Source organism: Myotis yumanensis, unplaced genomic scaffold, assembly GCF_028538775.1.
Source record: "Myotis yumanensis isolate MYYU_CA2020_CCGP unplaced genomic scaffold, mMyoYum1.0.hap1 SCAF_24, whole genome shotgun sequence".
NCBI lineage: Eukaryota > Metazoa > Chordata > Mammalia > Chiroptera > Vespertilionidae > Myotis > Myotis yumanensis.
This window is the reverse complement of record NW_027223775.1, coordinates 1,113,078-1,139,808: the sequence shown is the minus strand read 5'-3', so window position 1 is coordinate 1,139,808 and position 26,731 is coordinate 1,113,078. Positions and strand designations below refer to the sequence as shown.

The window sequence follows — 26,731 nt, the reverse complement described above, 5'->3', positions numbered from 1 at the left end:
GGTTTCTTTAGTTTCTACCAGAAGAAAATGTAGTTCCTGTAGAGATTATTCCTAGGTTTCTTCTTTCAAGTGATGTTTTGTAGCCTACACCATGATTCTTATTGGGCACTTATTTTCTATGGTAAAAATAAAAAGCATGAAAGGAAATGTAAATAAGTACAATCATGCACAAAAAAGATAAGAGGAAAAATATAGGAGGTAATTATTTTTAGAAGTTGTATTGGCAGGAGATAGTGTTTTTATTCATAAAATTAAGGGGATCAAGGGATGTTTGCTGAATCTCAGATGTGCGGAAGGAGGCCAGGGTGTGGAAAGTACATTAAAGACTCAATCTGTGGAAAACATTTTGGACTAGAAAGCTCAAGTGATTCCTTAAGGTGGCAACTGTGTCTAGTGGCTGTTTGGTTTGTGTCGCTGCCCATCAGTGCCAAACATCTTGGTGGAATGTGTGACTGCAGATTTGTTAAGAGAAATAGGTCCAGACATCCAAAGAGTTTTGTGTGGAGGAATTACAATGACCTGAGCTATGTTTACACATGCCATGTTGATTTAGCTAAAAGATCAACCATCATGAAGTTATTGGGAGATTGGGGAATTTAGGTATGTATGTTAATCAAATTACTATATTTAGAAGGTATAATTCTAGGAACACATTTTTAAAAAATTCTTTATTGTTTAGAGGATTACATATAGTATTACATATGTCTCCTTTTCCCCATTGTGCACCTGCACCCCAGCACATGCCCTCCCCCTCCTCCCCAGTGTCTATGTCCATGGCTATGCTGATATGCCTGCATATAAATCCTTTGGTTGATCTCTTACCCCCTAGTCCTTCCTTCCCTCTGAGGTTTGACAGTCAATCCCATGCTTTTCTGTCTCTGGATCTATTTTTGTTGAATAGTTTATGTTGTTCAATGTGTTCCACAATTGAGTGAGATCATGTGGTATTTATCTTTCTCCAGCTGGTTTTGCTTAGCAAAATGCTCTACATGTCCTTCCATGCTTTTGGGAATGGTAAAAGTTCTTTATTTTTTACAGCCGTGTATTTTTCCTATGTGGGTATGTGCCACAGATTTTAATCCATTTATCTGCTGATGGTCACTTAGGTTTTTTCCAAATATTAGCTATTGTATATTGTGCTGCTGTAAATATGTGGGTGCACATGCCCTTTCCGATGGGTGTTTGTCATTTCTTGAGATATGTTCCTAGTAGTGGGATTACAGTTAAAATGGGAGCTACGTTTTTTAAAGTTTTTGAGGAAACTCCATAGTGTTCTGCATAGTTGCTATACCATAATGCATTCCCACCAGTCATGCAAGAGGCTTCCTTTGACACCCCATCCTCTCCAGCTCTTGTTGTTTGTTGAATTGTTGATGATAGCCATTCTGACCAGTGTGAGATGGTATCTCATTGTCCTTTTGATTTGCATGTCTGGGATGATTACTGGTTTTGAGCATGTTTTCATGTGTCTCTTGGCTTTCTGTATGTCCACTTTCAAAAAGTGTCTTAGTCCTATGCCCATTTTTTTTTATTGGAATGTTGATCTTCCTTTTGTTTAATTGGATGAGTTCAGTATAAATTTTGGAGAATAGGTCCTTATCGGATATAACATAGGCACATATCTTCTCCCTGGCAGGGGACTTCCTTGTTTTGTTGTTGTTGTTATATCTGTTGGCTTCTTCTTCTCTGCAGAAGCTTTTTGATTTGACGTAGTACCATTTGTTTATTTTCTCCTCAGTTTTCATTGCCCTAGGAGCTGTTTCAGTAAAGATATTGCAGGGACATATGCCTGATATTTTGCTGCCTATGTATTCTCCTAAGATTTTCATGGTTACCCACTCACCGTTAAGTCCTTTATTCATTTCCAGTTTATATTTGTGTATGGTGTAAGTTGGTGGTCTAGATTAATTTTTTTGCATGTATCTGTGCTATTTGTCCAACACCAATTATTATTATATGTTTATTTTGGCTTTGTAATATCTCTCATTAAGCAAACTAAAATTTCCTCCATGTTAAATCATTCATACTTTCTCTAAATCTGGCCTTTAAAAAAATCCCGTGGGGTACAGTCCCATCTGTTCTTTGATTTTCCTTCCGCTGATCCCAAAGCTCCGCTGCAGTCTGCGTCCTTTCAAAGCACAAAAGCAGACCAGGACACCTCAGAGCCGCCCGCAGCAAGGTCCTGCCCGCAGGAGGTGCAGCTCCCATCGCCTTCTGGACCATGGCTGCCGGGTCAGTCAAAGCCTGAGAATCAACATGGCAGCATGTCATCGCCTTCAGAGGCCCGTCTCCAGCAGCACAAAACCAGTCCTCCCAGCCAGTGCTCTGGGGACCTGCCCTCACGGCGATGTGGTGGCGCCTTCTGCTGGCAGCCGAGCGTCCCAGGCATCTCTTTGGACAGACCTGGGCCAGGGCCTTAGGGCATCTCTGTATCCATGGTATAAATCCCACTGAGATCAGACACAATGTCATCAATGATTGGCTTGGACAGGTCGTCACTAAACACCTGCCACCAAGGCTTCTCGGCCTCGGCCTCGGCGGTCACCTCGACCCCATAGACCTGCAGGGGCAGGTGGAGCACCGCCAGCGCTATGTGCTGAGCCTGGAACCAGAGGCACAGCCCCCCGCGGTAGCTGTCCCGCAGCAGGGCCCAGGCAGTGACGGAGATGGGGGTCCGTTGCCAGCTGTAAGGAGTCAGCCAGTTCTTGAGAGAAATCAGGTAGTGGAGCAGGTACCTGTGTGGGTGCTCAAAGGAGACTTGGAAGCGCAGTACCCGCAGCACAAGGAGCTCGCACTGCGCAATGCTGTCCCGGATCACCCAGAACCCGGAGTCCAGCTCCAAGGGCTCGCTGCCCGGGTGGAAGTACCTGTTGGACACGTTGATGATGTCACGGGTTCGCAGGGGCTGTTCTTCCACTTTGCCAGCCAAGTAAAGGGCAGACATGGCGACCAAGTAGGGGTCATAGGCGTCCACGTTGATCTCGCAGAAGAACTTGTGGTAAATGGCACAGGCGGTGGCGACGGGAATGGACTGCATCCCTAGCTTGACACCTGCCTCCATGATGAAGCTTGTCACACGGAAGTGCACCCTCGCCTGGGGTGCGGGCCACCCCTTGGCGCCGGGCGCCGTGTCCTCCTCTTTGCAGCTGTCCAGGGGAAGGTCCTCCATGGGGCTCAGCCTGGAGGCCCCAGACCACAGTGGCCAGAAGGTCAGGAGTCCTCAGGGTGTGGCCGGCGCCAGCTGGGTCCTAGTGCCCTGTGCAGCAGCCCTGCCCTGCCCTGTCCCGCCCCACCCAGCCCAGCACCAACCCGCCCCACCTGCCTCGCCCCGCCTGGGCTTGACCACCGCCCTGGTTCCAACACCAATTATTGAAGAGACTGTATGACTCCATTCTATGCTTTTGCCTCCTTTGTCAAATATTAATTGGGCGTTATGGTTAGGGTCGACTTCTATGTTCTCTGTTCTGTCCCATTGGGCTATATGTCTGTTTTAGTGCCAGTAACAGGCAGTTTTGAGAATGGTCGCTTGGTAATATAGCTTGATATCTGATGTTGTGATCCCTCCAACTTTGCTCTTCTTTGTCCAGATTGCTGGAACTATTTGGGGCTATTTTTTTTTTTTTCATTCCATAGGCATTTTTTGAATCTTTGTTCTAGGTTTTAGGCTATGCCATTGATATTTTAATGGGGAATACATTAACACTGTAGATTGCTTTGGGTGGTATGAACATTTTAATGATGTTGCTTATACCAATCCATGAATATGCTATGTTCTTCTATTTGCTTTAGTCTTCCTCTATCACTTTTTCAATTTCCTGTAGTTTCCCATGAACAGGTCTTTTACCTCCTTAGTTAAGTTTATTCCCAGGTATCTTAATTCTTTGTTGCACTGGTAAATGGGATTTTTTTTTTTTTACTTTTAGTTTCTCTTTCTGTGAGTTCATTATTGGTGTATCAAAAAGCCATAGAATTCTGGGTGTTAATTTTGTACCCTGCTACATTGCCAAATTCATTCATTAAATCTCCTAGTTTTTTTGATGGAGTCTTTAGGAGTTTTTGTGGACAGTACCATGCCATCTGCGAATAATGACAGTTTAACTTCTTCTTTTCCACTTAGCATGCCTTGTTTGACTTCTTCTTGTCTGATTGCATTGGCTAGCACTACCAGTACTCTGTCGAACAGAAGTGGTGAGAGTGGGCATCCCTGTCTTGTCCCTGTTCTTAGAGTAATAGTTTTTGCCCATTGAGTATGATGTTGTCTGTAGGTTTGTCATATAAGGCCTATATTATGTTGAGGTATGATCCCTCTACGCCCAGTTTGCTTAGAGTTTTTCTCAAAATTGGGTGTTGGATTTTGTCAAATGCTTTTCCTGCACCAATTGATATGAATATCTCTCAATTTGTTTATGTGATGCATCGCATTTATTGATTTCTGGATGTTGTCCCATCCTACTTCCCGAGAATATATCCGCTTTGTCATGGTGTATGCTCATGCCAATGTCATGTTGCATCCGATTTGTAAGAGTTTTGTTGAGGATTGTAACATCTATGTTCATCAGAGATATATTGGCCTACATTTTTCTTTCTTTGTCTTTTCTTTATCTGGTTTTGTGATTAGAGTAATGCTGGCTTCATAGAAAGCGTTTGGAAATGGTACTTCCTTTGAATTTTATGGAATAGTCTGAGAAGAAGGTTTTACTCCCTGTGAAACTATCTAGCCCAGGCTTTTGTTTGCTACAAGTTTTTTTGTGTGACTGCTTGAATTTCCTGAGTAGTTATTGGGCTAGTCCTATGTTTTATTCTTCCTAATTGACGTTAGGAAGATTGTATTTTTCTAGGAATATGTCCATTTCTTCATGGTTGATCAGTTTGTTGGAGTAGAGTTGTCCATAGTAATTATTTACAATCCTTTTTTATCTGTTGGGTCTTTTGCTATTTTGCCTAGTTCATTTATGATTTTGTTTATTTGGGTTCTGTTGGTGAGCCTAGCTAGAGTTTAATCAATCTGGTTTATCCTTTCAAAGAAATAGCTCATGTCTTTATTAATCTTTTGTGGGGTTGTTGGTCTCTATGTCATTTATTTCTGCTGTGATCTTCATTATTTCCTTCCTGCTGCTCAGTTTTGGCTTTGCTTGTTGCTCTCTCTAACTTTTTCAGTTGTGGGGCTTAGATAATTTGTTAACTGTTTTTCTTGTTCTTTGAGTTAGGCCTGTAATGCTATGAAGTTCCCTCTAAGGACTACTTTCAGTGTGTCCCATAGATTTTGGAGTTTTATTTTTAATTGTCATTTATTTCCACGATGAATTTAATTTCTTCTTTAATCTCTTTGGTAATCCAGTCATCTATCTTTGTACATAAAAGCCCTGTGACCAGAAAGGCAGAATGACCAGAATGGCTGGTGGCTATGACTTGCATTGCGGCAGCCAACCAGCCTTATCTGGGCCCCAATAGGCCATATCCCTGACCAGCCTGGCCTCCCATCTGCCCCCAACTCCCTATGGGGGGCGGGGCTGATAAGCAAACCACCCACGGCCTTCCCCCTTGTCAGCCACACCTCCGATATGCGCTAACACCCAGATTGGAGGCATGGCCTTCTGGTTAAGTGTTAATGGTCACTAATCCCTGCCAGCCTGGCCCCATGTGCCCCCATCTGGGGACGTCGACCGGACTGCTTCCCTGCAAAAATTCATACCCTGGGCCTGCATTTATTTAATAAAGGACTACTTACCCTCCAAGTATTTGGATTTTGTTATATTTTATTGTAGTTTATTTGTAATACTAGAGGCCCAGTGAATGAACTTTGTACACCGGGCAGAGTCCCTCATCCTCTGGCAGTCTGGGAGCCCTCAGGAGATGTCTGAATGATGGCTTAGGCTTAATCACGTTGCCAAACATTCTGAGCGCTGCTGTGGAGGTTGGAGAGGTTCCTGCCACTGCTGCTCCACTTGCCAGTCGTCAGCCCAGTCCGGCTGAGTGGCGCTCCCCTTGTGGGAACTCACTGACCACCAAGGGCAGCTCTTGCATTGCGAGTCTACCCCCTGGGTGTCAGAGCACTTCATAGCAATTGGTCTTATCTCTTTTTTATGACCTTTACTTTGAGATTTATTTTTTCTTTTATCTTTAAGTTGTTTTATTGTTTAAAGTATTACAAAGAGTATTACACATGTCTCCTTTTTTTCCCGCCCTGGACAATCCCCTGGCCTCCCCTACCCCCCAGTGTCTTATGTGCATTGGTCATGCTTATATGCATGCATACAAGTCTTTGGTTCATTTCTTAACCCTCCCCTCCTAACCCCCAACCCTTACTGGCCTTCCCGCTATAGTTTGACAGTCTGTTCCAGGCTGCTCTGCCTCTGTATCTATTTGTGTTCATAAATTGATAATGGTCCTTGTTATCCATAAATGAGTGAGATCATGTGGCATTTTTCCTTCATTGACTGGCTTATTTCATTAGCATAATGCTCTCCAGTCCCATCCATGCTGTTGCAAATGGCAAGAATTCCTTATTTTTTACAGCAGCATAGTATTCCATCATGTAGATGTACCACAGTTTTCTAATCCACTCATCTACTGATGGGCACTTAGGCTGTTTCCAGATCTTAGCTATGGTGAATTGTGCTGCTATGAACATAGGGGTGCATATATCCTTTATAATTGGTGTTTCTGTTTTCTTGGGATATATTAGAAGTTGGATCACGGGGTCAAATGGGAGTTCCATTTTTATTTTTTGAGGAAACTCCATACTGTCTTCCTTAGTGTCTGCACCAGTCTGCTTTCCCACCATCAGTGCAGAAGGGTTCCTTTTTCTCCATATCCTATCCAACACTTGTCATTTGTGTATTTGTTGATGATAGCCATTCTGACAGGTGTGAGATGGTACCTCATTGATGTTTTGATTTGCATCTCTCGGATGATTACTGACTCTGAGCATGTTTTCATATGTCTCTTGGCTTTCTGAATGTCCTCTTTTGAAAAGTATCTATTTAGGTCCGTTGCCCATTTCTTTATTGGATTGTTCATCTTCCTTTTGTTAAGTTGTATGAGTTCCCTATGAATTTTGGACATTAAACCCTTACCGATGATACCATTGGCAAATATGTTTTCCCATGCAGTGGGCTTTCTTGTTGTTGTGTTGATGGTTTCTTTTGCTGTGCAGTAGCTTTTAATTTTGATGGTGTCCCATTTGTTTATTTTCTCTTTAGTTTCAAATGCCCTAGGAGGTGTATTGGTGAAGAAATTGCTTTGGCATATGTCTGAGATTTTGTTGCCTTTGGATTCGTCTAGTATTTTTATGGTTTCCTGTCATGCATTTAAGCCCTTTCTCCATTTTGAGTTTATTTTTGTGTATGGTGTAAGTTGGTGGTCTAGTTTTATTTTTTGCATGTATCTGTCCAATTTTCCCAACACCGTTTTTTGAAGAGACTATCTTGACTCCATTGTATGTTCTTGCCTCCTTTGTCAAATATTAATTGAGCAAATTGGTTTGGGCCGATTTCTGGGCTCTCTATTCTATTCCATTGATGTACATGTCTGTTCTTGTGCCAGTACCAGGCAGTTTTGAGTACAGTGGCTTTGTAATACAGCATGATATCTGGTATTGAGATCCCACCTACTTTGTTCTTTCTCAGGACCGCTGCAGGTATCCGGGGTCTTTTTTTATTCCAGATGAATTTTTGGAGAGTTCATTCTAGGTCTGTGAAATATGCCGTTGGTATTTTAATGGGAAGTGCATCGAATTTATAGATTGCTTTGAGTAGTATGGACATTTTTATGATGTTGATTCTACCAATCCAGGAACACGGTATGTTCTTCCACCTGTTTATGTCTTCCTCTATCTCATTTTTCAACGTCCTGTAGTTTTCTGAGTAGGTCTTTTACCTCCTTAGTTAAGTTTATTCCTAGGTATTAATTTTTTTGTGTGATGGTAAATGGGATTGTTTTTTTAGTCTCCCTTTCTGTAAGTTCACTATTGGTGCTTAGAAATGCCATAGATTTCTTGGCATTAATTTAGTATCCTGCTACATTGCCAAATTCATTTATTAAGTCTTATAGTTTTTTGATGGAAACTTTAGGGTTTTTTATGTATAATATCATGTCTTCTGCGAATAAGGACAGTTTTACTTCTTCTTTTCCAATTTTGATGCCTTTTACTTCGTCTTCTTCTCTAATTGCAATGACTAATACTTCCAGGCCTATGTGGAACAGGAGTGGTGAGAGTGGGCATCCCTGTCTTGTTCCTGTTCTTAGGGGAAATGCTGTTAGTTTTTGTTGATTGAGTATGATATTGTCTGTGGGTTCGTCATATATGGTTTTTATTATGTTGAGGTATGATCCTTCTATTCCCACCTTGCTGAGAGTTTTTATCAAGAATGCGTGTTGGATTTTGTCAAATGCTTTTTCTGCATCAATTGATATGACTATGTGTTTTTTTTCTTTCAATTTGTTTATGGGATGTATCACATTTATTGATTTGCGAATATTGTACCATCCTTGCATCCCTGAGATAAATCCTACTTGGTCATGCTGTATGATCTTTCTGATGTACTGCTGGATCTGATATTTTGCTAACATTTTGTTGAGGATTTTGGCATCTATATTCATGAGGGATATTGGCCTGTAATTCTCTTTCATTGTGTTGTCTTTACCTGGTTTTATATTAGGGTGATGCTGGCTTCATAGAATGAGTTTGGAAGTGTTCCTAAATCTTGAATTTTTTTGAATAGTCTGAGCAGGATAGGTTTTAGTTCTTCCTTGAATGTTTGGTAAAACTCCCCTGTGAAGCTGTCTGGTCCTGGGCTTTTGTGTTCTGGAAGCTTTTTGATGACTGCTTCAATTCCTTCCATACTTATTGGCCTTTTGAGATGTTTAGATTCTTCCTGATTGAGTTTTGTAATGCTGTATTTTTCTAGGAACGTGTCCATTCCCTCCAGGTTGTCTAGTTTGTTGGAGTAGAGTTCTCTATATATTTTTTAACATTCATTTGCATTTCTGTGGTGTCTGTTGTCATTTTGCCTCTATCATTTCTGATTTTGTTTATTTGGGTCCTCTCACTTTGGTTCTTGGTGAGCCTGGCAAGAGGTTCATCAATCTTGTTTTATCCTTTCAAAGAACCAGCTCTTGGTTTCATTGATTTTATGTATTGTTTTTTGGTCTCTATGTCATTTATTTCTGCTCTACTCTTTATTATCTCCTTCCTTCTGCTCACTCTGGCCTTTTCTTGTTGCTCTCTTTCTAGTCCTTTGAGATGTAGAGTTACATGATTTACTACCATTTTTTCTTGTTTTTTGAGATAGGACTGTAGAACTATAAACTTCCCTCTTGGAACTGCTTCCATTGTGTCCCATAGGTTTTTGATTGTTGTGTTTTCATTGTCCTTAATTCCCAGGATATTTTTAATTTCTTCTTTGATCTCATTGGTAAACCAATCAATATTTAATAATGTGCTATTCAGCTTCCAGGTGTTTGAGAATTTTGGGTTGTTTTTATTGTAGTTTATTTCTAACATTATGCCATCCTGGTCTGAGAAGATGTTTGGTATAATTTCAATCTTCTTGAATTTGGGGAGACTTTGTTTGTGACCCAATATGTGCTCTATATTTGAAAATGTCAAATGAGCACTTGAGAAGAACATATATTCCTTGGCTTTGGGGTGAAATGTTCTGAAGATGTCAAATAAGTTCACCTGATCTAGTGAGTCATTTAGGATTGCTGTTTCTTTGCCAATTTTTTGTCTAGAAGATTTATCCAGTGATGTCAGTGGCTTATTAGAGTCCCCTACTATGATTTTATTGTTGTCGATCTTTCCCTTGATATCTTGCAGGAGATTTTTTTTTTAAGTATTTGGGTGCTCCTGCATTGGGTGCATATATGTTTATCAGGGTTATATCCTTTTGTTTTGATCCCTTTAGTATTATGAATTGGACTTCCTTATCTCTTGTTATGGCCTTCATTTTGAGATCTATTTTGTCTGATATAAGTATTGTTACCCCAGCTTGTTTTTTTTTTTTTTTTTTTTTTTTTTTCATTTCCATTTGCCTGAAAGATCTTTTTCCATCCCTTTACTTTCAGTCTGTGTGAGTCCCTTTTCTGAGGTGGGTCTTTTGTAGACAGCAAACATGTGGGTCATGGTTTTTTATCCATTCAGCCTCTTGATGTCTTTTGATTGGAGCATTTATTCAATTTACATTTAAAGTTATTATTGAAAGGTACTTGTTTGTAGCCATTTCTATTTTTTCTGCCTGTTTTCTTTCTTAGCTTTTTCTTTCTTTCTTTCTTTTATACCAGTCTTTTTAGCATTTCTTGCATTGCTGGCTTGGTAGTTATAAACTCACTTAGCCTTTTTTCTGTCTGTGAAGCTCCTTATTTCACCTTCAATTTTGAATAATAGCCTTGTTGGATAGAGTATTCTTGGATTCAGTCCTTGGCTTTGCATCACTTTGTAAATTTCCATCCATTCATTTCTGGCCTGATGTGTTTCTGTTGACAAATCATTTGATAATCTAATGGGAGATCCCTTGTATGTAACTTTCCGTCTCTCCTTTGCAGCCTTTAAGGTTCTCTCTTTGTCCTGAACATTTCAAATGGTGATTATGATGAGTGTTGGTGTGGGTGTTTTGGGTTCACATTGATTGGGACTCTCTGTGCTTGTGTGACTTTTTCCTTCCCCACCTCTGGGAAGTTTTCTGACATTATATCTTCCAATAGGTTTTTTAACCCTTGTTCTTCTTTCTGTTGTCCTGGCTACCCTATTATTCGTACGTTGTTTCATTTCACAGTGAGCCAAAGCTCCCTTAGGCTCTCTTTCTGTCTTTTAATTTTTTTCACCAATTGTAGTTCAATTTGGGTGTGTTTTGATTCCCTGTCTTCTAATTCGCTATTTCGGTCCTCCGCTTCTCCTAGTCTACTGTTGAAACTTTCAATGGTGTTTTTAATTGTAGCTATATCACTCTTCATTTCTTCTTGGTTCTTACATAATTTATTGATTTTTTTCATCCGTTTCTTTTTGATTCTTGAATAAGTTGTTGATTTTTTCCTCCATCTGGTTTGTGCATTCTAGGACCCTTAATCTGAATTCTTTTTTTGTCATGCTGCATGCCTCAGTTTCAATTAGCTACTATTTTGGCAACTCCTCCTGTTGTTTCCTATGGGGGTTTCTTTGTCTACCCATGTTTGATCTCACCAACATATCTATATGTTGAGTCATTCAGGGGCTGCTCCATGGGTAGCAGTGGCTCCTCGGGCTGTGGTTCCTCCTTGGGCGGTTGTGGTAGCAGCTGCTCCTCTGTTGGCAGCTGCTCCACTGGTGGGTGCTGTTCACAGCTGTGGTGGCTCCTCTGGCTGGTGGGGGGAGGCTTCACACACAGCTGCTCTTCCTCAGACAGAGGGTGTGGTGATCAGGAGGCTGCTGATCCTTGGATGGGGGCTGGCTGCATGCTGCTGTTGTTCCTCTGATGTGGTGGACTCTTTGTGGGGCTACTGCTCCTAGGACTTGGACAAGTTGATTGCAAGTCTGCTGCTCCTAAGGAGGGGGTCGGCTGCTTGCGAAGCTGCTGCTCTTTGGACAGGAGTGAGCTGCACGCGTGGCTGCTCCTCCTCAGACATGGACGTGCCACCCTCCCATCTGCAGCTCACTGGACAGGTGCAGGCTGTTCTGGCTCTGCTCCTCAGACTGGTGCATGCTGCACAGGGCTGCCGATCCTCGGACGTGGGCGGTCTGCTCGTTCAGCTGCTCCTTCTCAGTCTGGGATGGGCTGCTGCAGCTCCTGGAATGAGGCTAGGCTGCTCACAGAACTGCTGCTCCTCAGATGGGTGTGGGCTGCTCACACAACTTCTGTTCCTCAGATTGGGCAGGGTCCTTGTGCGGCTGCTGCTGCTTGGACAAGGGCAAGATGCTTGTGTAGCTGCTGCTCCTTGGACTAGTGCAGGGTGTTCACAGCTGCTGCTCCTCAGATGGGGGCAGGCTGCGCAGAGCTGCTGCTCCTCAGTCGTAGGACGACTGCTCGTGAGGCTGCTCCTCCTTGGACAGGTCAGATTGCTTGCGTGATTGTGGCTCCTTGGACAGGGAAGCAGGCCACTCACACAGCTGCTGCACCTTGGACAGGGGTAGGCCACATGAGGCTGCTGCTCTTAGGCTCGAGGCAGGCTGTACATGGGGCTGATGTTCCCGGGACAAGTGTGCGCCGCTCACGTGTCTGCTGCTCACTTGGTTGAAAAAATGCTGTGAAAAAAAGTAGGAAATAAAGGAACAAACAAAAAGAAAGTGGGGGGGCGGGGGGGGGAACTAAGCAAAAAGAAAAAAGAAAAAAGCTAACAAAATAATAATACATAAAAATGAATAATTGAAATGTCATTCCTTTGGCTGGTTTAAGATCCCAGTTTTCAGCAATGTCTGTGCTTTTTGTTGTTGTTGCTGTTGTTGTCATTGCTGGGACAGAAAGCCATTCTATAGGCCAAACCCTGTTAACTCCCAGGGACTAATCAGATTATTTTAAGCCTTCACCTCATTCAGGGTGGAATCTGGGTGTGGATGTATTCCTTGCCTGGAGCCTGGAGGGAGGAATTATAACCTCAGACGAAAATGGCTGCCCAAGTCCTGTGCTCATGGGTGACTCAGCACTCAATTTATTGCCACTTCTCCTGCCCCCCCTTCTCTCCCCAGCCTCTCCCCAGATTCCACTCCTCCGCACCTGCTCCCCCTCTTCAGCACAGGTGAGTGTCTGTATCCGAAATGTCCTCTGAACAGGGTTCAGCGAAAACAATCAACAAATGCCAGCCACAGAAACGGGGAAGGCTGAGTCTCTGTAAGCTCCTCTCTTACCAGCACTGCATGGCCTAGTCAGCGCTTCAGGCTGCCCCTTTTAGGCTCAGTTCTCTGTAATTACGGAAACCAGATCTCTAATCCCCCTGCACCAACAGTCCCCTGGATGTCCTTTCCACAGTCAGGGGCTGTGCCTGTCCCAAGAGTCGTGGCTGTGTGCCCCGTGGTCTCCCTCTGCACCTGTGGGCTCAGAGGTCTGTCAAACTTTCCTGCCCAGATCCCTGGTTTTTACCTTACAGAGGAACTCGGCCCTTCCTGGCTGCAAACTGTCTCACCAGCTGAGTGTACTTCGCCAGTTCAGGGTGGGTGTTATTAGTTTCAGCTGCTCACTCCATTTGCTCCAGGACAAGCCCTGGGACGCCCACCACCATCTTGGCTTCTTGAGATTTATTTTTTCAAATATAATTATTGCTCCCCTAGTTTCTCCCCGCCCCCCGCTTTGCCTGAAAAATGTTTTCTCTCCTTCCACTTTCAGTCCCTGTGATTCCCTTATTCTGAGGTGGGTCTCTCGTAGACAGCATACATATGGGTTTGTTTTATTATAATTTTAGCCATCCTATATCTTTTGAATGGAGTGTTTCGTCCATTTAGGTTTAAGGTTATTTTGATAGGTCCTGATGTGTTGCCACTTTTTTTCGTTATGCCTGTGTTTCTTCTGTCTCTTCTATTCCTTCTTTTTAAAACAGTCCCTTTAGTATTTCTTGCATTGATGGCTTAGTAGTGAAACACTCCCTTAGATTTTTTTTTTCCTGTGAAGATACTGAATTCCCCTATAGTTTTGATTGATAGCCTTGCTGGATAAGTATTCTTGGATTTGTTCCCTTGTTTCGCATCACTTTGTATATTTCCTTTCATTCCCTTCTGGCCTGATTTGTTTCTGTTAACAATCATTTGAAAATCATTTGATAATCTAACAGGAGAGCCTTTGTAGGTAATTCTGTCTCTCTCTCTTGCAGCCTTTAAAATTGTTTGTGTGGTTATTGTTTGCCATTATAATTACAATGTGACTTGGTATAGGTCTTATTGGGTGCATCTTGTTCGGTACTGTCTGTGCTTGTGTGACTTTTTCTTCCCAAGATCAGGAAGTTTTTGTCATTATTTCTTCTAATATGTTTCCTAATCCTTGTTCCTCATCTTGACCTTCTGACACCATTATTATACATATATTACTTTGTTTCATGTTGTCCCCAATCTCCCTTAGGATATCCACTGGCTTTCTATTTTTCCTCTCCAATTGCTGTTCAAATGGTGTTGTTCAGGGTGTGTTAATCTGCCCTGTCTCCTAAGTCACTGATTCAATCCTTTGCTCCTGCTAGTCTACTATTGAAACCTTCCATCGTATTTTTCATTGTAGTTATTATCAATTTTTTTCATTTTTCCTTGATTCTTACATAAGTTGTGGATTTCCCATGCATCTGGTGCATGAACTGTATGACCCTTATTCTGAATTCCTTTTTGAACATATTGTATGCCTCCATTTAATTAGTTCCTCTTCTGGCAGGTCCTCCTTTTTTCTCCTTTGGGGGTTGTTTTTCTCCCCATTTTAGCTATCACTGCAGAACCCAGGTGCCAGGGCACGAGGGGTCAATGGCCGCAGAGTGGACCGGCAATTCAATTGTGCACTCCAAGACTCACAGGAGGCCGTTGCGGTGGAGTCGTGGAGTCGTGGTGTCTGTGGGTCTGCTGCTGCCATAAGAAGGTCTTTGGCCAGAGTGCCCCTAGGATCTCAGGTGATGTCTGAGGCTGATCTGGGTGGAGGTGAGGCTGGGTTCCTAGTCATAGCAGCTCTCCCCTGCAAGATGGCTTGTTTTCTTAGAACCATATTTAACATAAAACAGTGTAGTTACATAATACTAAAGATTGTGTAAGGGGCTTATTAAAAATAGAATGGATAAACAAATCATAACTATGTAAATACAGAGTTTCAGTCATACTGGACTTTTTTTCTGTCATTTTAACTGAAGAAATAATTTAAGTAAGAATTCTGAGATGTGGTAGAGAAGGAATAAATTACCTAATCATTTTGAATGAATAATTGTTTTAAAAATAAATAGTTTATGTAAGCCTGGTGCACTGAAAAATAATGAAATTGATGTTGTCAAAACATAAGTGAAGTAACAGACACATTCTAAAAAGTAATCCACATTGCCCAGTCAGTATTTCTCAATGGCTGAGGATAGAATTGTGAACCAAGATGTCTCGTCACCTATTCCTGGTCAGGACACATGCCTAGGGTGCTGGCTGGTTCGCCAGTATGAGACATTAAAGGAAGCAGCTGATCAAAATATTTCTCTTCCATCTATGTTTCCATCTCTCTATCCCTCTCCCTTTCTCTCTCTCCAGAAAACCAAGAATAAGCCCATTAAAAAACAACAATGGAAGGTATGTGTTTTCTCCTGGAATGTGAGACATTTTAGTCCTTATGACTAGAGGTCTTTGGAGGACTTTTATTAACCAACATATATGGTTCTGTGTTGAATAGCTCAATGGAATATTGTTAATAATGAAGTGTTTCATAAAATTACAAAGAAAAAGGACTCTATCATTTATGAAGGAAATGCTTGGTTTGGGGGAAGAATTTGAGGTGGATCTTGATTTTGATTGCAGTAATTGGTAGGTTTCAAACAGTTATTTGTTCAGGTTAAATGTTATGTAGTGTTGATATGATGTGTACCCAATTTAGTCTGTGAATGGAATAACAATTAAAGTAGACTACACCAAGAAACCATCTTTTCAAAGTGGGTGTGGACAGAGGGCACCACTTCCATCAAGAAATAGAGGTGATGTAAGAAATCTGAGAAGTGGAAGAGGAGGAAGTGAGAGAAGCAAAAGCACATCCCTCAGATGGAAAACACTTAGGTAATGTTTTAGAATCTGTGGATGGTAAGAGATCTGACTTAGGTAAACACATAATACAATATACAAATGAGGTATCTGTATCTGTACCTGAAGCCTATGTGATCATATTAACTCCTATAAATTCAATAAAAAGTGCAGAAACTGTCAGTAACTCAAATGTTTTTAAATAATTAAAAATAAAGATATGAGCATGAAATCATTATTGATGTGAAAATGGTAACATTGAATGAAGAGATACACCTCAATTTCATCCATATCTTTCAAAGCAAAAGGAATGGTACCATTCATTTGATTGAGATTGTATACTGATGATCAATATGATTTGTAATTGCTAAAGAGGTATAGCACTTATAATAATGAATGCAATATGTAATGTGTGAAACATTCCTAATGACCTTACAGGGATAGGATTTAAACCTCAAGCTAAATTCAGTCTATTTTTGCATTACTGTTTGCCTCTAGTCACTTCAACAGTTCTCTGAAGAATTCAATTGTATTGATCTTATGTTAGAATGTTACACTTTGGGAACAAGAAGTTATGTAGGTTTAAAGTGAAGATTCATACTTATTGAAGTACTAAGAATTTGTTCTGAAAGTGCAGTTCTTTCGTCTGAAAAAAGGACATCAGTTCACCTTGGAAAATACCCACTGAAATAAAAGTTAGTCTAACTATATAAACTTCAAGGACACACTCTTCATTATTTAGAATTGGATTTGAAATAATCGTTTTTACTATAGGAATGTGCAACACTGTACTGTGTAAAATAATAATCTCTATTATTATTTTGATAAGGTGATCTTGTACCTACGTTTGGTGTAGAGAACTTTCCATTTGGAAACTACATAAGAGAAATATCTATGGTATTAAATAGATTCACCAAGTGGTCTCTGACTCAGGCAAAGGCTAAAAACCAATGATTCTCCAATTTCATCCTCCTTTCTTTCTTTCTCTCTTTCTTTCTTTCTTTCTTTCTTTCTTTCTTTCTTTCTTTCTTTCTTTCTTGTATATGAGGAATATGAAACATGAATAAATATGTTGATGAGCTATTTTCAGGGAAGTTGTCTTTTAATTATCTATTTACTTATTTTACTGACTATGAAAGGAAGGTACATTCATTTCAATATATCTGTAGCAGGAAAAGTTGGTTTCATATTAACCCGTTTTCCCAGTTTCAAAGATTTAGTGTCCATTTGTGATAATTAGGTGTGTGACATTTCACGGAAAATTTCCTAAAGTGTTCTTGCAGAGTTTGTGCAAGATGAAGGTGAATGTTCCTGTTTTTCCCACCTAGGTGATTTGGAGAAGAGTTTGCCAGTTCATATTTTGCCACATATGAGGATGCTCATAGATCTTCTTTCCAGGAAAAATTACAGAATTAGAAGATAAGCCTATTTTCTATTTAAAAATGAAAACAGTGATTTTTAATTATGTATTATTCAACATGTTTCCTTTAAATACTATTAACATAGAGTATAGTATTCTGATCAAAGAATTATTTTATAAATGAACTGTAGGAATCCTATGTAATAACAGAGAAAGATGCAAATTGACCGTGGCCCCGAACGCTTCCCTTTGGCTAATCAGGGAGATATGCAAATTAACTGCCAACCAAGATGGTGGCCGGCAGCCAGGCACTGAAGTGAACAGGATTCTTGCTTGCTCCAGTGACAGAGGAAGCCAAGGTTCCCCGCCTGCTGCTGCCGGCCTCTGAGCTGCAACTCTTAGAAACATTGTTGCAAATATAGAAGGTAAACATTCACAAGAAACCTGCTTTCAGTCAGCCGGGCTTCAACCAGCAAGATGCAACAGTGTTACAAGTATAGAACCCAAACAAACCGAGATCCCTGCTTTCAGCAGCGGAGGTCTCATAGCTGGAGTCGAGCCTCAGAGCTAAAACCGGCTCTCAGCTCCAGTGACAGCCATAGATGGTAAATAAATCCCAGAATAAGAAAAAAAGGAGAGGTTGGGAGTCTCAGTTGCCCACCAGCCTGAAAACAGCCATCATCCCCTCAGCCACACTTGCCCGTCACCCCTGAAGGGGTTGTGACCAGCTGCAAACAGCCATCATCCCCTCACCCAGACTGGCCAGGCACCTTAGTGGGGACCCCCACTCTGAAGCAACAAGATGGCGGCTAATTTGCATGCTGAAGGCGAGTGGCAGTGGGCAAGGCTGTCTGCGGTCCGGGATCCGGATCTTTGACCCTGCTGGGTGGGGGGCAGTGCTTGAGGCTGTCCGCAGTCCAGGACCCAGATCCGTGACCTGGTGGGCGCGGGGCAGTGCTTGAGGCTTTCTGTGGTCCGGACCCGAATTCATAACCTGTCGGGCAGCGGGGAGCACTTGATGCTCTCCACGGTCTGGAACCCGGATCCATGTCCTGGCGGGCTGGGGGCAGTACTTGAGGCTGTCTGCGGTCCCGGGACCCGGATCCGTGACCCTGCTGGGTGGGGGGCAGTGCTTGAGGCTGTCCACAGGACCAAGACACGGATCTGTGACCCTGATGGGCAGGGGGCAGTGCTTGAGGCTGCCCATGGGACCAAGACATGGATCTGTGACCCTGCTGGGAGGGGAGGCAGCTTGGACAGGGGCGGATCGACAGGGGTTAGGCAGGGCAGGACGCTTGGCTTCCGCCCAGGCCCAGTCACTCTGGACAGGTGAGCAGTGCAGAGAGCCTCTGGATAGGGGAGGCAGGCCGGAGGAGGGCAGCCTGTACTCCCACATGGTGGTGGTGACAGCTGTGAGCGCACCAAGTGGAGCATGCAGGCTGAGCTGAAGTAGCGCCTGCAGGCCATCAGCGCCCAGGAGTGGCTGCGCAAGATCCACCTCCTGGCCCAGAAGGTGCAGGATCGCAGGGACAGCCACCGTGGCAGGCCAGACTGACGTCCTCCTGGCCGCACCACGGGGGTTTGTGGATCTGCAAAGCCAGAGGCCTCCAGTGTGCACATACCCCCTGGCATGCAAACATCCCCCAGCACACTGTCACCCTTCCGCGCCTGCAACAGTTGCAAACCAAGGTGTGAACAAGTTCCCCCCACCTCTCCCCACCGCACTTCTATCAACCCCACATGCCGAACACCCCACAGGATGTGCACAATCCCCTCTGATGCGCTCACGTCCTTTGAAGAGTGTCTGGATGTTCTGGCTGCTTAGAGTGGGCGCCTGTGAGATCACAGTGAGAGGGCGGAGTGTTGATGCCCTGTTCCCATGGAGGCCAGTGCAGCTAAGGGATCACCTCGGGGGGGTTAATGCAGGTGCTGAGGCAGGAGCAGGTGCAGACAGACACACCTGGTGGGCACAGGCAGCCCTCGCTGAGGTGCCTTAGATCAGTGTTCAAGATCAAGAACCCAGAGGCGGAGAGGAATTCCGTCCTCAAAGTGGAACAGTGGGATAGTTGGGGCGACTGTAGAGAAGGAATGTGCACTTTGGGTGCCAGCACCCATGAGCAAAGGCTGTCCTGACTGAGCCTCACTTGCTTGGGGCTTAGCGCACTCCTGCCAGGCAGCAGGTGACAGGATGTGCTTTTCTGAATTAATGAGAGAAAACATTGATTCTCCTGCTGGCCATGAAGGTGGAAAGTGAAGTGGGAGACATGTGGGGAGTGAGCAAGGTTCCCTGCCTGGGGGTTCCAAATCTGCTGTTGGTTTCTTTCACCGCTAACTAGAGATATACAGTGTGTCCCCCAAAGATGTAGACACACTTTGAATACCTACTAATTCCAATGGTTTTAAGCATGAGAAAGAAACAACAATGGAGCTGTTATCTGTTAAAAGTTTGGGCACAAACAGGTAGTTGGACATTCCCTGAGGGGTCTCAGATTGGAGAGGGTGAAGGCCAGACTGAGGCACCTTTCCCCCATACCCCAGTTCACAAATTTCATGCACCGGGCTACTAGTTATATGCTAACATTCGTTAAATAACACTTTTTTTGATGCATCATGTTTTGACTTTTTATATCTTAATTTTTAACTATGACATCACACATTTAAAGAGCTTTTATTGAGATGAAACTAATTTGAACACTAGTTGAGACGGTTTTCTTGTATCTTTAAAATAACTTCTTTCACTTACTATATCTGGCTTCTCTGCATTCAAATTCCGGTGTGTGTGTGTGTGTGGTTGTGTGTGTGTGTGTGTGTGTGTGTGTGTGTGTTTTGTTTTGTGTTTTTTTGGCACATTTTTGGCACGTATATATGCTTCAGTTCTTTCTCGGTTATCCAAACTGATTTTCAATAACTCTGAGCACTGTACTGAAGACATGTAAAGATAGAATTTTATCATTTTGGGCTAACCAGCATGCTTATGACCATGATCCTGTTTGGTAAAGATTTATACACAATAACCAGACTTGACCATTTAACAAATGGTGACCCTACTCAAGTAGAATGATGTTATTTATGACACAGAGGATGGCAGACATACAATTAATCTTGACAGAAGTGGCTCCACAGGTGGGTTCCCTTCCACTGAAAAGGGCTCCATCTGCAAGAAGTTGGGATCCTCCACCTACAAGACCTGCCCATTCTGTTCCAAGGCAAAGCACTACTGGGATGGGAAGTCAAGGTAAAGGCTACAGCCTCTCGTGGATTACAGTAATGAGCTGTTTTAAAAGGAATGCTGCACTTTAATTTCAGGAAGCCAAGTGGAAAGTGAGTAGTGGATGGGCATCTGTACTGAACACTATCTTATTGTTTCATAGTTAGGAAATAATTCTTCAGCTTCTAATTAGTGAGGTAAGAAGTAACACCAGAGTGAGGAATGCATTCCTTTTAATCCATGTTGATACGATGTCCCTCCTTTTTATATTTATTTTTTTTAATATTTTAAGAAAAATGATTTCAGCATCATAATGTTACATTGAATAACTGTTAATATTTCCAGAAAAACTATTTTAAATGTAATAATTTTACATGCGATAAGCAATAATATTCCAAGAAAAACAATTTTAAAATAATAATACTGGAGACCCAGTGTACAAATTTGTGCATGGTTGGTGTCCGGCCTGCACATCCCAATCTCCGGGTTGGCCAGGGGGAGGGGATGCAGTTGTTTGGCTGTCTGGCTCCACCTGGAAGGAGTGGGGGATCAGATGGGGGAAGGTGAAGGCCAGGGGAAGGGGCTGTGGGCAGCTTACTGGCTGGCGGGTCCTCGATCATTGCGGGGCGTGGGGCGGGCGGGCGGAGAAAACAGTGAGGGGCTGGCTGGAGGGTGCATCCGGGACGCTAGCCAGACAGTCCCACCCCATGGTTGATCCCCTGGTCAAACTCCTGTTTGAGGGGGCAATTTGCATATTAGCCTTTTATAATATAGTGTTGCAGGCAATAAAAATATGTTTTAAAAATTTTAAATATAATATTACCGAAACAGTGCAAACATATTTTATCACAAAATTTGTAGGAATTATTAAATATCTAAAAATAGTAGGATTCCTTCTATTATATTCTAAAACATAATTTTTTACCCTGGCTCTATTTTATTCATCTGTTTATATTTTATTTTTTGAAATACTTTTTATTGATTTCAGTGAGAAAGGGAGATGGATTGAGAGATAGAAACATCAATGATGAGTGAGAATCATTGATCCGCTGCCACCTGCACGCCTCACACTGGGGAACCAGCCCACAACCCAAGCATGTGTCTTTGGCTGGAATTGAACCTGGGACCCTTCAGTCTGGCAGCCAATAATCTATTCACTGAGCCAAACCAGCTAGGGGTATTTTTTTTAAAATATACTTTATTAATTTTTTACAGAGAGGAAGGGAGAGAGATAGAGTGTTTGAAACATCGATGAGAGAGAAACATCAATCAGCTGCCTCCTGCACACTCCCCACTGGGATGTGGCTGCAACCCAGGTACATGCCCTTGACCAGAATCGAACCTGGGACCTTTCAGTCCGCAGGCAGACGCTCTATCCACTGAGCCAAACCGGTTTCGGCAAGGGCTATTTTTTTTTCTTTATTGATTAAGGTATTACATATGTGTCCTTATCCCCCTTTATTCCCCCTACACCCTCCTCATGCCATGACCCCCACTGGTGTCTGTGTGCATTTTCAGGCTTATATGCATGCCTACAAGTCCTTTGGTTGATCTCTCTCCCTAACCCCCACCTTCCCTTACCTTCCCTGCCGCAACCTTTTGCAGCAAAGATTCAGGATCTGGAAAAGTGAATGAACTCAAATGAATACACTAGACAACAATTACAAATTTAGAAGGCATGGGGGAGCCAGGTGAAGACATTTCTGTCTAGTGGAGAGGGTCTCAGAAACCCAGGACCCATCAGCGTTTATTTACTTGAATACACATTTGCCCCTTAGCAAAACAAACAGGCATATCAATGGTAAAGTTTGGTAAACAATAAAAGTATTATCATGTTAGGAGCTTGCTTTCAGCCATTTTTCCCACAGCAGGGTAAGAAATGCTGATTTTCTGCCATGCTGAATATCAAAGTCCATTCGCCTTCTGTGGGACTTCTTGCATTGATATTTTTCCTACTGTTGGTCTTTGCCCCAACATTTTCCCCTTTTTGTTTTCTTAATTAATTTAGAAAGGTGTATGCCATTTGCTGGGTTCAGATCCTTTTAAGACTTTTCATTCTGCATCTTCAGACTGGAAGCAAACATAGAAGAACCAGAAATAAAGACAATAATGGTTATTCTAAAAAGGAAATGTAAGGAGATTCGGTGACAAGGATTGAGTTCTTTCATGTCCCTTTAAATATTATTGTCAGGTATTTAAGGAATTCGTTCATAGTAGGCTTCTTTTGGGGCCATTAGTTTTTTATGGATCCCTTTCCCAGGCACTGTTAGCTTGTGACATGACAGCAATGAAATTCGAGTTTTGGATGGTGGACAAATGGTGAGAAATGACACTGCAGGTCTGATCTCTTTTGGCTTTGTCATGGGCAACCTGCCCCAATGCACAGCTGATGAGTGCTAGCATGGCAAGGTATCTTCACCATCCCCCATCTCTGGATGTTTCTCCTCTGTCTCCTCAGTGTGCTGCTTGGGGCCACTGCTATCTGTGATTGGAGTAGTCTGGTCAGTTCCCCTCTCAGATTCATGTTGCAGGAACCACACAGGCTTGGAGGAGTTTTCTGGAAATACACAAGTATATCCTCGGCCAAAGGTTGATAAATGAACCCTTCTATAAACAAGACTCTGGATCTTTCCATTTAACCAGACCATTTTCCTTTAGCTTACTCTTTCACCAGTGTCTTTCCATGGGTGTCTTGCCATCAGCATTACAAGGGAAAAATTTAAAGTAATTAAGGCTTGGTGTAGTCTACTTACAGGAGATTTCTTCACTATTCCCCCACTTTTGTTTCTCAAGTTGGGATTTAGAGGCCCGTGTAGCAGATATAACATGCAAGGAGGACATTCCTTGATAATCTGTTTTGCCTGCTGTACAATATTTTGGCAGGCTGATGTAAATAAAAGCTGATGAGATTCTGTGGCCTGTTTAATAAAATAACTAATTGATGGGCGTATGCATTTCCTTTTGTTAATGGACCAGAACTCGTTCAAATAGTATAGATTGACTTTGGTCACCGAGTCATTTAAATTGAGGAGTTGCAGTTCTGTTTACCAGGCTGGCAGCATAGGCAGATCAGAGATAACATTAAGAGGCTTTGGAAATCCTGCAAGTCAGCCTTGATAGTTCCTAATTTGATTCTTTGCACAGAAGTATGACTGGTCTGAATGACTTGGTCTGAATTCATTGCATTGTAATCACCTTTACCATGAGATGAACTATCAGTAAACACAGTGAATGCTCCAGGAATAGGTTTTTGCCTAATAGAACTAAGTTCCCATGAATATCCATTTATTTTGATTTCCTAATTTCAATCAGTCTAAAATAAGGCTTATTTCCTAACTTCCTTTGTCATTGGGTGGGGACAGTAAATGACACTAATAGGGTTTCTGCTATCAGTGTTTGACTATATTGACATAAGCTTTGTTTAAGGAGGCAAAATGCAAATTGTTCACTTTTCTTTTTGAGGCTTAATCGATTTCTTTTTAATTACAGTTTTCTGGATATTTGAAGGGAATCTCCTTCTGTTTTTTCTTCCAGAGTAATTTGTAGGCCACAATTAGGGAGTTTCTTGTAAAAGCCTTTTTCTTTCTTTTAAATAGAGCTACAAAATTGGTTCCTTTTCAGAGATACCAATAAGAGAGAGGTATGCTGGCCAATACTGCAATGCATACAGATTAAGTAAAAGTAACTCTCTTTTTTTTTATGGTGTCTTATTAATGGTGAGATTTAATGCTTGAATAGTAACTTTTTGTTTACCTTGTAAATAGTAGCAGACGAGATTTAAAAATTTCTCCTTTTTATTAAGCATAAAATCTACTTTTAAACAGCATTCTTTTGGCCAGTGCTCACTTGCATAGGTAGAGAAATTTTACTCTGGACTGCGTTAGATCCAATTGCTAATAAAATATCTGCTTCTCATATAAACTGAGTTTACATGAGACCTTGATTATATTGTAAGAAGCTAATTTATTAAGTGAATAAGTATGCATCTTTATTGAGAAAGCAAAGTAAATAAACTTATACATTTGACCTCTGAAGTACAGATGTTGCACTACCCCCTGGCCTATCTAAAGATCAGGCTATCAGGGCTCCCATCTTAAAATTCTGCTGCTGAATAATCCGATGTTGCTTAAGAAGTATTCAGCAACCTTGTCCTGCCCTCCCTTAGAGGTTGAAACTTTTATAACATTTAAAATCCTATCTAATAAAAGAGAAACATGGTAATTAGCTGTACATCCGCTACCCTCCCCATTGGCTAATCAGTGAGATATGCAAATTAACTTCCAGCCAAGATGGCGGCCAGCAGCCAGGCAGCTTCAAGCGAACATGGGGCTTGCTTGCTTCAGTGACGGAGGACTCCAATGTTCCCTGCCTGCAGCTGCCGCCCTCTGAGCTTGCAGTTTGAAACATTGTAACAAATATAGAAGCTAAACAAAACCCCAGTAACCTGCTTTCAGCCAGCCAGGATCTGGGAGCTGGAGTTGAAACAGTGTATGGATTATAGAACCCAAACAAACCAGATACTTGCTTTCAGCAGCCGAGTCCTAAGAGTTGGAGCCAGCCTCAGAGCTGAAGCGAGCACAGAATTAAAAAAAAAAAAAAAAGAAAAAAAAAAAAGGAAAAAAGATGCGGTTGGGAACTTCAGTCACCCGCCAGACTGAAAACAGCCCACAGCTCCTCACCCAGACTGGCCAGGCACCCCAGTGGGGACCCCCACATGAAGGGGGTGTGACCAGCTGCAAAAGCCATCAGCCCCTCACCCAGACTGGCCAGGCACCCCTGTGGGGACCCCCACCGTGATCCAGGACACCCTTCAGGGCAAACCAGCTGGCCCCAACCCATGCAACAGGCCTCTATCCTATATAGTAAAATGGTAATATCCCTCCCCGCACCAGGATCAGCATGACAGGGGCCAGCGCCCAAACCCCCTGATCGCCCTGTGGCTCTGTGTGTGACAGGAGGCAGGGCCACAGCCTCCCTATCTGCCTGCTCTGTTCATGACAGAGGAAGATGCCCCAACCACCTGATCAGCCCTGCTATGTGCCTGATAGGGGGGAGCTCCCCAAACCCCTGATCACCCTGCGACTCTGTGTGTGACAGGGTGTGGCACCCCAACCCCCCTCATCAGCCCTGCCCTGAGTGTGACAGTGGCAGTGCCCCAACCTCATGATCCACCCTGCTCTGTGTGTGACAGGGGGCGGTGCACCAACTCTCCTATCGGCCCTGCTCTGTGTGTGACAGGGTATGGAACCCCAACCCCATAATGGGCCCTGCTCTGTGCATGATGGGGGACAGCACCCCAACCCCCTGATCGGCCCTGCTTTGTGCGTGACGGGGGTGGCACCACAACCTCCCTATAAACCCTGCCTTGATTGTGACAGGGGGCGGTGCCCCAACCCCCTAATCAGCCCTACCCTGTGCGTGACTAGGGGTGGCATCCCAACCTCCTGATCTGCTCTGCTGTGTGCAAGACAGGGGGCGGCGCACCAACTCCCCAATTGGCCCTGCTCTGAGCCCGACCAGAGGCTGCACCTAGGGATTATGCATGCCCTCTGCCACCCGGGAGCAGGCCTAAGCCAGCAGGTCATTATCTCCCAAGAGGTCACAGACTACGAGAGGGCACTGGCAAAGCTGAGAGACCCCCTTCCCCCCCTGAGTGCACAAATTTTTGTGCACCGGGCCTCTAGTATATGTATAGAAAGAGAACACAGTTATTAATTTTTATTTCATGACGCTTCAAGTGATTGCAAGTATATTAGAACGGCATAATTTGGTCTAAAAATATTTTTCTTTCTTAAATATTTCTGTTAAGAAGAGAGTAAACCCATGAATTATTCCAGGGCACTTGAAATGTTTCAAAGCTCTCTCTTGGTTAAAGTCTTGAAATTTAACATGGAAAGACTATCACAAGTATGTGTAACCCAAAGATTACATTATACATTTGTTGTAATTATTCTAAAATAGATCAATTAAATTTAAACTAGATTTTATATTAACAATTTGGTTCAGACCATAGAATGAATCCTCTTTTTTAATCAATCCAATAAAATATTATATCCTAGGTTGAAATGTTACCACACATAGTACACATAAGGACTACAATATATTTTGTACTACTAAATTTTTCCAGATGAATCACAAGAATTATTTTTCTGAATAATGAATTTCTAAACTTTATGCATTTTATCATTACAACCATATAATTTCTCCCAATTTAATTTGAACTTTTAACTCTTGGAAGCCTTAAATTTTAGATGGCAAGTTGAATACTTAGTATTTCTTAGATTAGTAATACCTTCACATTTTATGGATATATTTCAAATAAAATTAACAAGGACTTATATAATTAATAGATTCAAATCTGTCCTTTTGGTTTTTCATTTGAGGCAAAATCAGATTAATATTTCAGTATTTTGTTATTTCAAAACATTTAGAGATTTTATAAGTTTTATTACTTAATGTAACGAACTCCAAATTTTTAAGTTACCAAAGACTTTGGAAAAGTATGTTTAGACATATGAGGTTG

General features: G+C 42.5%; 1 protein-coding gene across 1 annotated transcript; it reads right to left on the bottom strand.

Moving 5' to 3' along the window:
• Positions 1–2,416: 2,416 nt before the first annotated feature.
• LOC139000618 (cyclin-Q-like) lies at positions 2,417–3,169 on the bottom strand. Its single transcript, XM_070402760.1, has one exon. It carries the CDS (start codon positions 3,167–3,169, stop codon positions 2,417–2,419), a length of 753 nt encoding a protein of 250 aa, XP_070258861.1.
• Positions 3,170–26,731: the final 23,562 nt, after the last annotated feature.